At 38.4% G+C, this 13,581-nt stretch overlaps 1 protein-coding gene across 1 annotated transcript in view; it reads left to right on the forward strand.

Annotated features, from left to right (window-relative positions):
• The window catches only part of WDR44 (WD repeat domain 44), a 55,928-nt gene that overhangs the window by 16,321 nt on the left and 26,026 nt on the right, over nucleotides 1-13,581 (forward strand). Inside the window, exons 2-6 of the mRNA XM_072431486.1 lie at nucleotides 3,093-3,126; nucleotides 8,655-8,729; nucleotides 9,586-10,216; nucleotides 12,083-12,213; nucleotides 12,432-12,533. Of these exons, the coding sequence (XP_072287587.1) occupies nucleotides 3,093-3,126; nucleotides 8,655-8,729; nucleotides 9,586-10,216; nucleotides 12,083-12,213; nucleotides 12,432-12,533 (973 nt within the window). The remainder of the gene's footprint in view (nucleotides 1-3,092; nucleotides 3,127-8,654; nucleotides 8,730-9,585; nucleotides 10,217-12,082; nucleotides 12,214-12,431; nucleotides 12,534-13,581) is intronic.

Consider the following 13,581-nt stretch of genomic DNA (forward strand, 5'->3'; position numbering starts at 1 on the left):
GAATGTTAGGCCGTGTACTTATTGCTGGTTACAGCGGTGCATTGGCATCCGTTTGACCTTTAATCTTTGTTGTGGCTGGTTTTCCCAGCTAATCACAGGATTCTTGGTGTCCGGTACCTGAACTTTATTCCTCATTTATTGTGGTGTCTGTATTGCTTTTTTAGCTGACTCTTTGGCTTAGAACCTTGTTTGCAGCCCAGTATTTAGGGCTACTTATTCGTAAGAAACCAAAACCCGGCATCTAGTGTTAGAGAACCGGTGATGTGGAGGTGTTCAAGAATATCTCAAAGGGTTAATGCCTAAATTCTGCTCGCTGAAAGTTGGTGGCATTTATGAATAATTTACCAGCATATTAATAGTTTTATTTTCATTGCAGAAGACATCTGAAGAAATATTTTAGATTATCATCATTATATATTTTTGGGTATAGATATGTTTCCTACTAACGCAGCAGCATATTATTCTGTCATTTCTATAGAATTGATTGTTACCTTAATGATTTTCTTCACTCGCACAACAGCAGTAAATTGGTTCTTCAACTAATGCATAGCTGATGACTGAAACATTATGTTTATGTGTATTTGATGGCTTATGTACTTAGTAATCAATCCATACACTTCACCTTTTGCATGAAAAACTTATGAGCCTCAAACCTCTTTCTTTCTTCTCCATTCCTCCATACTTAAATACTACATAGGGGTGGCTCAATATAATCAAACTATACATTCATATAGTGAGGAGGAGCAAAACCCATTCTATACAACATAGCTGATGTCTGTCAAGAGATCTCAGGATTAAAATCGCACTACTTTCCTTTTTCTATAGACCTTTGCGCTCTCTGGTCAGACCAGCTAGTTGTTGTACATTTCATATTAAGTAAGTGAGATTCTGCAGTGTTGGCTAGAGAGGCAGAAAATCTGCTTTTAGGAAGCGTCTCCCTCCTATTTGTGATTACCAGTAAAATCGCCTTTCTGACATGGCCCAAGTTACATCTGCTATGTTAGGCTATACACATCCAGTGATTGTTGCCCAACACGAATTGTAATTTGTACAATGACATGTGAATTGAATGGCACAGTGTGCACGGTCCTCATACGTTCACCTATTACTGGACTTTCCAGTGACGGTCATCTAACGTCTGTGGGGCTTTATAATGGGATTGAGAGAATCCTCTCAAAAGGTTTCTGAAACATTTGTTGTAATATTTTAGGGATCCCTAACCAAACTCTTTAGTTTTGTTTGTTTTTTTTATATAGGGTGGGAAAGCACTTGAACCCTTGTCAGGACAGAAAATTGAAGTATTGACAAAATTTTACATCACCAAGCCAGAGGTTAGGATAAATGTTCTATTGGGCCCCTTTCTGGTGACCACTATTAATGAGATCATTTTCCCTCCTTTTCTGGGGTTGGGGGGTCTTTTAACTTTATTGTCATATATCTAGAACAGGAAGTAGGTACAGATCTCCCAAGTGGGGCAGGACTTGTCGGTGAAATTTCTCTTTAGTCATTTAGTCAGCATTGCTACTCCTTCAGATATTATGGTTATTGGTGGCTGTATTTCCTTTTACAAGAGGCAGAAATTGCTAATGATTAAAATGCCCCCAGCTATCTATGTTGGAACGGTTATTGCAACCTTTCAATACCATTATTTTTTCAGGTTTTCACATTTTTTATCTCCTTAATGTTGCTGCAATAATCGTGGTGTCCCCACATACAAAAGTATCTCCAGTATTCTTCGTATTAAATCCCGGTGTTTTATGTGGACTGAAAGCACATGTATAGAACGTTAGCCGAGACTCCCATTTTTACATGCATTTATATATATATACACTTTTTTTTTTTTTTTTTTTTTGCCCATTCAAGCCCTTCTATTACATAAGGCTTGGCATTGAATCTGTGTACCAGAATATTAAAAACCCAATGCTTCCTATAGAGCTGAAAATAAAGTTCAAACTGTTAATTGCTAAAATAAACACTTCAGCAATATCAGACAGAACTGAGTCGGTCAAAATAATCAGATTTCTAGACCTGCGTTGCTGTGTGTGGTACAATAATGATTCTTATAAAAAAAAAAAGAGCATAATCCTCCTTCTGCCTGTTGATCCTTCCAGTTGAGTGGATCTAAACCTTCATCACAAAGATTTTTTCTGTCTTGGGGTTCTGCATTTTTAAAAAGTATAATAAATTCTTGCCCCTGGGAGCTTTAAAATTTAAGGTGGAACTAAACTGAAAAATAAAAAAAATCGCACTTTCCTTTAATTCCACAAATCCCCCAATGGTGCTGGAGCTTTCCTCCCGTCAGGTCTTTCCCTGTCCTGGAATTCTTTGTCCTGGCAGGGAAGAAGCGTTGGGCACCACCATCTTCCCTTTTCTTTTCTGTGTACGTCACCTGATCTTGCACTGTGCAGGAGCGAGATCTGTTGACGCAGCCACCTCCTAAAAGGTGAAAAAAAGAGTGAGCTTGCACGAGGTTTGCATCTCTTTCCCCTCAGGGAAGAGAAATGCCCCTTCTGTGCATGCTTGAAATTCAGGCTCAGGAGGCAGGGCTTACTTGGTACCCACACATTTTTCTCTGCTAATGTACACTAACAGTACTGTGTACTAACAGTCCTTTGGTTGTGATGTATATACTCCAGAGCAAAACTCCCAAAAAGAATGAAACATAGGTTGTACTAGATTAAATTTGTCCTAAACGTTTCCTTGTATTGAGGGATTCTCTGAGCTTGAATGTAATTGGTTGCCTCCCTAGCTAATCCAAAGTTGAGGGAGCTGGTCCAAGTTCATCATGTATGGGATCAGTCAATTTGTCATGCCTGCAAATGGAAGATCTGAAAAAAACAAAATAAAACGTTCCCAGGATATGATATAAACCATCACTTCTTTGTGGATGATGTCATCGCTGTTTCCTTGTCACACTTATTGTGGTGGGTGGTGGTGTCGATTGCATGTGTTTTGGGCAACATATATATTGCAACTTGTTTACATTTTCATGTTATGTGACCCAAAATTGTTTTTGGGCAACCTTTAAATATTTTGGTATGAATGTTTTGCCTAAAGACAAGTAATATTCATTCTTTTAATTCTTTTTGCAGATCACCAACAAAGCCAGCAACATTTACTTTGCAGGTAAGCATAATAATGTTTTGTGTACTATAGTAATTTAAACCCAGGGGTAAGCATTAATATGTGTGCCATTCAATGAAATTAACAGAAATATAGACAAAAATGATGTTGATAATGAAAGGTACATGTTATTAGAATAGTCTGCAGTTGTGAGGGAGGTGTGTGTCTCCCCATAAATTAGCCTTTCAGGTAAAGGAACATGAAGCGCTGGTTTGCTCTATAAATACAGCCGGCTACACAGTCATTAGTCTGGCCTTGCGGTACTTTTCTCTTTATATGTTTTATAGCTTCCTACTGAGAGATGTGCTAGATATAGTCATACACCTTTTTTGCTTGCTCCTGCCTGGAGACAATTTTTCGCCTTTCAGTCATTCAGTGTAATTCTGGTTTCTGAGTGACAGACACGGCTGTGTTTTGTACCCAGCAATTTTCAATATAAACATTGGCTTTGGTTATTTGGGGAGTACACAGGGCTTGAGGCACAAAAATCAAGCTTGACATTTGTGGCTGTTTTCTTGATTTCCTAATGCAGAAATAAATTACAATATTTTAACCCAGAAGGCGGGTGGCAGCCCCTGTGTTGTGACCCAGGATTTTTAGTAACCACCCAAAATCAGCCGTCAGTGCCGGATACTGCGCCCTGCTGAAAAGGGCTGAGAGAACACTGATTCCCTGAAAACAAAAACCTGTTAATAAATTCTACATAGCACTGTACACTGGACAGAACAGCTTTTCCTGATTATTGTGCTAGTAGCCATTGCATATGTATTTGTTGCACAGTGAGGTAATGAATCTCAGGCAGCCATATCAGGATGCCCAGACACCCATCTTCATCCCTGCACTGGTGCCCAGTTATTTTTTTAATAAACGTTCCATATTTTGCAAATGAGGATCTGTAATAATAAAGGGTACCAGGTAACATGTCGTTTGGTATATGGGCAGACTTTTGCAGAGTTGTGCTGTAACAGAATTTTGTGTTCACCTTTCCAACCGTCGTAAAGCCCAGTTATACATTTTCTGGGCTAAGTTGTCTGTTTTGTGTTTTCACCAAATTTGCAACAAAGTAAGAATTATAACATAACCAGAGTGTAAAATGATAATTAATTGGCATGGTATGGTCAGACTGAAAAATTGATTTCCTTTACAAATCTTTTGAAGGAAGCAGACCCTATATTCAGTATGTGTAGAGATACAAAACCCATTAAAACAAGCAATTGTAGCAAAGTTTGTTTTGTTCTTCAAACTTGGGAAGCAGGTTACTATCAGTGTGTAAGCTCTGATCTCTGTGCAGCACCTAAACATGACCCCCCTTTCCCAGTCAGAGCTTGAACTAGGCAATGAACAGGAAGCTCATGTGTATGTTAACAGAAAGTGCCTAATAGAATGGTAGGGATCAGTAGCACATAGGTGTTAAAATGGTATTTTATTAAAAAACAATTGTGAGTTTTTTAAAATACATTATGGTTTTGGAAATTAAAGCTATATGGCATATTCTATGGTCAGACCATTCTATGGTTCTATGGGCAGTAATTGTGATGCTGTCTAGATATAGGAGCACTTGAGTCTATGTGACCAAGCTTAGCTGTGGTCTCTTCCTCACCCCAAAGAACAGGACATGTAAGGCTAAAGAAATGCCAGATTGCAAACAATAACATGCTTTTCAACAATGGCTTAAGTGTGTTTATTCTTTATGCTTATTGTATATTGGGCTATTGGTATGGGGGAAAAATGCTTTCTTTTAGGGTCCTCTTAAATTTATTGAACAGGTTGCATATCACTTTTGCTCATTGGTCTATTTAGGAACCTCAATACTCTTTCTTTTTTATGCTTCTCTTTAGTACCTTTCCTTTGTATGCTATGACAGCAGGCATTCACACTGCAAGTCTGCCATATGGCAGCACAGACTTCAAACAATTATACTAGCCAATTTAATTTTTTTTCTATGATGTTTGCAGGATTTCATAAATTATCTGAAGGATTTTTTTCTATGATTTTACTTGGAGGTCTTCTTTACCATTGCTCGGTCCCGGAATCATAGATTTCTTTAGTACACCTTGTACCAGGTTGACGTTGGTGAGGAAGGAATGTGACCGTGCCTGGAAGAGAATGGCTTTCAGACTTGTCATAGAAGAAGTGTCCTGACCCAGATCAATTAGTGGTGAATCACATTTCTTATTCAGGGTGCCAGTTTCTGTACTAAAGGCCACTGCTAGCAAACCTCCCTTTGAGCCTGCTAAATGTGTGACGGGTCATGCATTGTGTGTATTAAACTCAAATCTTCCATCTCTAATAAAAAGCAGCATTCAAGGATGGGTTTGAATATTTTCTCTTTTATGTTTTGAGACCCAAAACTCTTCCTTGCTTTAAGATGAGTGTGTGTTCTGTTTTCTATATCTGTTTTAATCTTTCCTTTGATTAAAGCAAATTTACTTTACCAAATATAAATCTCCAGTGTTCTCGCCAGCCCCTTTTAGCCGGGCGCACCACCAGACACTTTTCAGTAACCACCCGGCTGTTTTCGAGTGGTTACTGAAGAGTTGCGTAACAATACAGGGGCCACCACCTGCCTACAATTTCTTCCCACGCAACTAAAAAAAAAAAAAGTTTCTGGATTGAACACTGTTCTTGGAAGTACTGTGTTATTCATAAAAGAATATGCAGCTACTGCCAAAATTTGCCACATTAGGTTAATTTATTCAAACAGACTTTTCAAGTGTCTAAAGCTACATACACACTTCCAATTATTATCGTTGGAAAACGAACGACGAACGTTCATGCACGATATATTTGACCGATCGTATAGCACCGATCCTGCACATAGTTAACGACACGATCGTTCGTAGATATTGTACACACAATAGATACGATCGTTTGAGCGATAGAGGAACTATGTGCACGACAGGAAAGTGAACGGACGTTCGTTCATCACGCATGCTCTGAACATGGACGATCAACGAACGACCGTACACACGAACGATGTTCAACGATCGTCGTCCGATCCGTCGGTCCGGTCGTTCGTTTCCAGCGACTTTCCTCGTTCGTCGGCGTCGTTGGTTACTTTTTTACGAACGATTTTTTGCCCAATCGATCGTTCGTCGTTCGATTGGAACGATAAAAATTGGAAGTGTGTACGCACCTTTACTGTTTGTCATGGGCTTCAGGCCTAGGAAGTAGGTTGCTGTCTGTGTGTAAGCTGCAGGTGTCTCTGTGGAACATTGACAGGGCAGCCAGAGTCAGAGCCAGAACTAGGCAATGGCCTAAAAGTACATGTAGATAGGAATTGGCCAATAGGCTAGAAGGGATCTGCAGCACTGAAATGCAGAAATGATAGCATGATCATCCTTGTTAACATGCAATTTGGGTTTTATGTATGTGTACAGACATCCAATAAACATAAATGGATGCTGGAAATGATCATTCGCCTTGATTTCCAGTGACAGATAAATGTACAGCCTCTGTACACACAGCACTGATCTGTTTTATGGAGAGGGGAGGGGGAAAGAGAAAGGTGTACCCCGCTGTACCCTCCTCCACTGAAGTGTACCTCAGTCGTTCTTTACTCCACTGTGGCTAATTGATGAACTATTTTTAAGGACCGCTGCACACATATGATTTTTACCCAAGACGAACACCACAGTTCCTGTCAAGAATCATCTGATGTGTGTACATAGCTTTAGAGGTCACAGACTCAACATTTAGTACAGTATTTTTTCCAATCCAATATTTGAGCTTTATTTAATTGTCGTTCACTGAGTAAATGGACCTACAGACAACCTTGGTTAGTAATTAGATTATCAGTCTCTGGTAAACACATTTCACCTTCTTGTGTCTCTCCAAGGCTCTGTTAATATTTATCTCCTGCTGTGCAGGTTGGGATATTTTTTTTTACCAGTCACTAGGTGTATGAATACTTGTTTGGGAATTTACTCTGTTAGGTGTCACCAATAGATAACAGTGTTTACAGTAAGAAACTGAGATAAATTCTTCACATATTTCAGCAGTGAAGCTCAGATTTCAGTCTGTCATTTTAGGTGTATGCCTCAAAACTGGTCAACTGGGAAAGCTGAACTCCAGTCTTGCAGGGTTGTACAGGCTCCCTTACTGTACTTTATTTGCTTACATTGACTTCACCACACACCATGAACTTCATACAGTCTGCATTGGAAGCTGAAGTAAGTCCTAAAAGGGCTTTTCTCACTTCCTGCTTGATAGGCATCCAGCCCTTTTCCTCTCCAGCTTTTTACTCCTTGCATCACATATGAGCATGGGCATATGACATATTTGCCTTATCAGTGTGCTCTGTTTTAACATAACTGTTGCAATGCTGACCGTAGCGGGGAGCAGAGTGCTGATGCTTCTCCTTCATTTTCTATTTAGTGGGCTTTGTGTAGATGTAACTGTTCTGCTGCAAAGTCAGCTAAGAAAAAATGACCTGTATTATGCTCATAGCAGAACACATACCTCTCACATAGCAGAACACATACCTCTCACATTTCCTTCACCTCCCTCATTCCAGGCAGTTATCTGCTCATATAATTTTGCAATATTGATATATTGACACTTGTCAATCAGATCATAAAAAAAAAACACGTTTAATGGTATATTTAGCAGACCGAAGATACACTTCACATATATTTATCTGAAACTGAAAAATTGATCATCATTTATGCTGCCTAGCATAGACTTTGGGACTTTTTTCAAACCCTAATAAGCTTGATAAATAGACATTATCATTTTAGAAAAGTGGAGAGTTATCTTCCTGTTTTAACAATCAATATTCTTGTGGCTTTTTTTTAGAAATGGAGCCTTTTTGCTCATCAATCCGAAAGTGAAACAAACTGTCCTGAACTATTTCTGTAATGTTTAAATTGTGTTAAAATGGTATAATATTGTATTCTTTAATTCCTAAACTCGCAGTGTCCTGTTTTAGCATTTACTTTGGATTTGATTCACCTTTTGTGACAGTGGCCTGTCTGCTTAGCCTCTTCAGAAGTTCTGCTGTTCTCCATGATCTACAGCAGAAGTAAATACTTGACATTGTTTCCAAAGAGGGGAAAAAATAAAGTCTGATTACTGCTGGAAAACTCTACAGGTCTTCCTAGGATGTGTCAAGACATGAACTTGTTGCATTGTTCTACCAATAGCTGAATCAAGTAATGCTAAACCAAGGCTTAGGAAAATATTTTCAAGGATTTGTTCCTTTCAGTTCAAACCAGTACATTTTGCAATATCACAGGGACTAAGCATTTGGCCATTGATCCATTTTTTAAACAAAATATAAAAAAAAATGCACCAACAGCTTCACTCAAAAAGCAATAAAAATAAGCTCTTGGTACTGCAACACTTTTGTTAGTAGTTTTTTTTTTTTTTTTTTTTTTTCCCCTATAGTAATTTTCAGTGGCCTGTATAACTAGGAAATGAAACTTTTCAATAGGTCAGGTAAACACATTTTATTTTGACTTGCCATCAGTAGATCTCTCTTGTTGTCCATGTATTTTAAGCAGCATTATTACATTATTTTGGTCTTGCAGGAAGAAGTTGCCCATACCAAACATTCTGGGGCAGAAAATGTAACCACCGAACCAAAGCAAAATGACCCAAAAGAGGTTTGTGCAGTTTTTTTTTTTTTTTTTAGTTATGTACAGTTGTTGTTTATTTATTTATTTTTTTGCTTGTTATCTGTCTAGAAATAAAGCATATCCATACTAAAACATTCTATAAACAGATGGTAGACTCTAATGCCTTGATCACAGAATACTTGTACATATGTAATCTTTATCCAACTATGGTGGACATCCTTTGTTAAAGTCATCTTCATGGCAGAGGAAGTTTTTTTGGATTTTTCAAGCTGATGAATCCTAAAAGTAAAGCTGCAGCCTGGAATATCAGTAGGGCACTCCTCTTTGTGCCCTCTGCATTTGTACCATGACATTTCATACTAGAAACAAATATTGAGTGTCCAGATTTTCCTTGATGCTCAGGCCACTTATGCTTGCTTATATTTTCCATCTTGACAGGATGGGTCCAAGTCAGCCAGTTTTCACTGCCCCAAAAGAATTAAAATCAACTTGGAGAGATTCCTTTAAGTGAAAATGAATATAGATGATAGATAATGTAAGCTGAAGTAAGCAAATCTAAACCTTTCCTATATGTTTAGCTTAGACCTAACAGAGCCCTTTTAGTTGAGGAGGTGACTTTTCACATTGAACCATCGGTAAAGAAAATGAGGAGACTAGTTAGGTTGGGCCAATCTAAGTAAGTAAGTTACTGGATATATCCTCTGCCTAATAATGTTTTTTTTAAAAACAAAATATTAAGTTTGAATTCTTTTTAAAGAAATATATAATGGTAATAAATTTGTTTTAGATCTGCTTGTAACTTACCTAAAAACAATTTAAGAACTGGTGAAGATGTGTGGTTAATAAACAAATATGTTTTAATAATCAAATGTAATTTTATTAGATAGTTGAGAGCATCATAGAAGAAAGCCAACAGTCCATCGCTGTAGATGAATGCCCTAATGCAACTGAAAATGTGGTAACCTTGAATAATTCAAGCTCCTCAGTGGAGAATGATACAGCACTTTCAAGAAACATCCCTGAATTGGTGGTTACTGAAACAACTTTCCATGATAATGCAGAAGAACTGCGCCATAAAGAACTGGATGTTTATTCAGGGTCTAAACCTAGTGAAACACATGACGTCTCAATTCCTCTCATTGAACAGTTGGTTGAAACATCTAAAATTGTGGAAATTATAGAGCTAACAGAAGGTCTTCAAATCTCAGAAAATGAACAATGCAAGGAAAAGTTAGAGTATGAAGAGGTTAAAGAAAAAGAAACCATTGACTGTGTGCCCATGGAGACACCTGTTGCTGAAGCTGTAGAGCAATTTCCACCTGCTAAGCCTCCTCGGCATATTAATGTAGAACCTGACATAGTAGCAAGCACTAAAAAGCCTGGTCCTTCACGTCCACCACCTCCAATAAACGTCCCCCCACCAAGACCGCCACCACCTGTTAGGCCAGCACCACCACCACGTAAGAAGAAAAATGATTCGGACTATGAGAGCCCCAGATCTTCAGGTCTAGAGTGTAAGTATGCACGGACATGAGCAATGGTTTGTATTTGATCATTGTTGTTGAGCTAATAACTTAGGGTATTGCTCTCTGGTTGCAATCCATGAACTTAGGGTCAGGTTGTGTTCACCATGCTTTTAATTCTCAAGGCAAACTTAACTCCAGCCACAAATTTATTTTTTATATCATAGGAATCCTTGTTATGTTTTTAGTTATGTTTGTGTTGTCTCCTTCTCTCCAACCCCCTCCCCACCTCTCAGTCAAATCCCAGTAAAAGTCAAACTAAATCCAAAACTGAACAAGTTTGAACAGCATCAATCAGCGTAAGGAAATGAGAAAGAAGAAAAAAGGGTGGACAGAATATCAATTTTGTAAGCCAAATGTACTTGCACTGCACTCCATACTTACCATGTAATACTCACTCAAAGTATTATTAAAACGACTATTTTCCCACGATCCCTGTATTAGATTGGACACATTGGGCCTGATTTTATTAATGCCCTCCAAGGAGCTGGAGAGGATACACTTTCTTCAGTGAAGCTGGGTAATCCAGCAAACCTGCAATGGATTTCCTAAAAGTTATTTGCTATATGTTTTCAATCCTGGACCAAATCTATTCCAGGGTTGCTGCATCGTCCATCATCACCGATGAAAGCGTATCCTCTCCAGCCATGGGGAACTTTATTAAATTAGGCCCATTGTGCCTAAATGAGGAGGCAAGACATGGGAAGTAGCTGGTGAGCAATTGTAAAAAGTATGTCTATTTAACAGGAGATTAAATGATCTCAAGATCTTCTAAACTTGGTGCACTTGATCAGCTTTATTCAGTGTCATCTGAAGTTATGCATCTTCTACTCTTACCTGCAATGTGCACTCCTCCTCAAAAATAAATAAAGGCATGCATGGTTGGGCATTTAGATATACAATTATCAGTTCACATATTGCCCTTGTTCAGGGCCTTGGGTAATGGCAAAAAAAAAAAAAAAGTGTACTATTAGTATTAGGTTTTAGCTTGTTCTTGTTTGACATAGTTGATCCAGATATAGTTTTATTTCTATAGCTTTAGTCAATAGCTTTTAGTTAAGAAGATTTACTTTCAAACTTTTTCCCTGAAATGGGGAAGCATTGAGAAGCTATTGTTGTGCTTTAGGGATGACAATGCCACTTTTTAGAAAAGATCTATGTGTTAGATTCTTGATCAGAAGGCTTTCGTGTCTTTGTGATATACTGTTGAGTTAGATGTTAGAGGTTAGGAAAGGGGCATTTGTGATACCATTCTGTTTTCTTTGGGTATCATATTTTAGTCGTGTAAGCTTTCACCACTTGCTAGCTTGATTTCAGATGCTTAGAAGTATTGTCATGAAGTTCTGTGGTATTTTTCAATCTACAGAGGTTTTGCTGTGAACTGAATGGAGAATTAATTATGGTTATAGATCATGGTTACAGTCAGGAAAGTTTAACAAATTGTATATTTTACATATTTGGTTCTTTCTACAAGGAAGCTGATCCTGTCTTTGATTATTTGAAGTAGTATGTTGCCTGGTCTTTAATATTAAAGTAGACCTGCCAAAAAATTCAAACTTCAAACTTTAAATTTTTAAGTTATACACCAGCTTTACCAAATCTTAATATTTTGCATAATGAATAAAAATACCTTTTGTTTGTTTTTTCTTTCTGCTTTGATATAGACATTAACATATCGGCCAACTGGAAGTGCTAGTATACAGTTTTTTCTTTTATTTTATGGCCTCTTCCATGGTCTCTATGTAATAAAAACAAGTTTTAATGTTAAAATAAATGCAGTGCTTTAACTTTACAAGCATTACATTTGAATTTTTTTCATTGTAGATTATGTTGCCTGACTGTAATTTTACTTTGCAGTTACAAAAGAAAGCTTTCTGCCCGTAGAGCTCCTGTCCCCAAACACTGTGGCAGAGGCAATAAACAGGGATTCTCAGCCTTCCCTTGATCTGGCTAGTGCAACAAGCGGGGATAAAGTGGTGACTGCTCAGGTTAGTGTATGGAGTAATTTTGTACATACTATATGTGTAGTAGATATGCATTGAGACCCATTTATAGAAGTATCTGTGGAAAGAGCCCTTTTGCCATCTAAATGTGTCTCCTTGCCTTTTAGCTGTTAAACATTTTGATTTATATTTAGGTAATGTACTAGATTGGCAATCTTGCAAGCATATTACGTTGTATTAAAATTCACCTGTACACCTTTTAGGAGAATGGAAAGGCAGCAGATGGTCAGCTGTCTAGCTCACCAACAGAGAATTCTGGTCCCCAGAGGCCCCGGTCTAACTCGGGAAGAGAACTCACAGATGAGGTAAGGCTGACTGTTGTGCTAAAAACATCTTGTAGGAGCCATGTTCCTTTACAGCAGTGGTGCCCAACCTTTTTTCATCTGGGGGCCACTGTTGACATTGAGATAAAACCTGCGGGCCACAATGCTAACAAACAATAAAGGTTTATGTTTAAAACTATGAAATATAAAATGAAATTAAATTGAAATATTTCTAGTAATCGTAACTTACATGCACCAAATAAAGGAAATGACAAATCAAGAATTTCTGCACTCACATTTTATGCTCATTTTATTAACAAAAGATACAAAACTAAAGTTATCATACAGTAAAGGTTAGCAGGGGGCTGCTAACCTTTGTACCCCAAATCTCTGCAATGGATACTTCCAGAGAAATGCAAGAGGATAGCTATGTGTGACAGGTTGCATGATATGATGAAGGGGTGGGGGGGGGCTCCCACATTTCTAGTTGCCAACATCCCTCTGTTCCAAAGAAATTGAGAGTCATAGAATGTACGGTAAGTGGCCAACTATGTGTAATAGCAGCCACCAGCCGCTGAGTCCCATCACACTGCAGCATCTGCAGATTTTACTCTAGGCGGCAGTGGGCGGTGCTGAGCGTCTAGCCCTAGGCAGGGATCCATGTCATGAGGAAGGGGTAACCTCACCGCCAGTCTGAATGCAGCCTTAAAGTTTTTTTTTCATGAGCCATAGAAGAGGCCCCCGGGGGTCACAAGCATGCAAACTTAATTTGGGGACCAAGGTCTTAAAAAAGCCAAACTTAATGTGAAAATATCCCCGATTGTTATTAGTATTTTTAAGAGACCATGAGGCCACCTGGCCGTTAAGCCCGAGCATGTTCGGGGGAAAAAATTTTTGCAATTATGGTTAACCCCGAGTTTTTCTCACCAGGTGGTTAAATGTAAACAAACGTTATATTGCAATCCGATTGTCATACATTGTATGACAATCGGATTACAACTGAAAGGAAATACTCACCCAGTGTTCGCAGCTCCTCTTGCAGCAATAAAAGATTTGCTATTGCTGCTGGCATCTGCAGTGAGATGTGAAG

This window comes from Pyxicephalus adspersus, chromosome Z (assembly GCF_032062135.1).
Source record: "Pyxicephalus adspersus chromosome Z, UCB_Pads_2.0, whole genome shotgun sequence".
NCBI classification, from domain to species: Eukaryota; Metazoa; Chordata; class Amphibia; order Anura; family Pyxicephalidae; genus Pyxicephalus; species Pyxicephalus adspersus.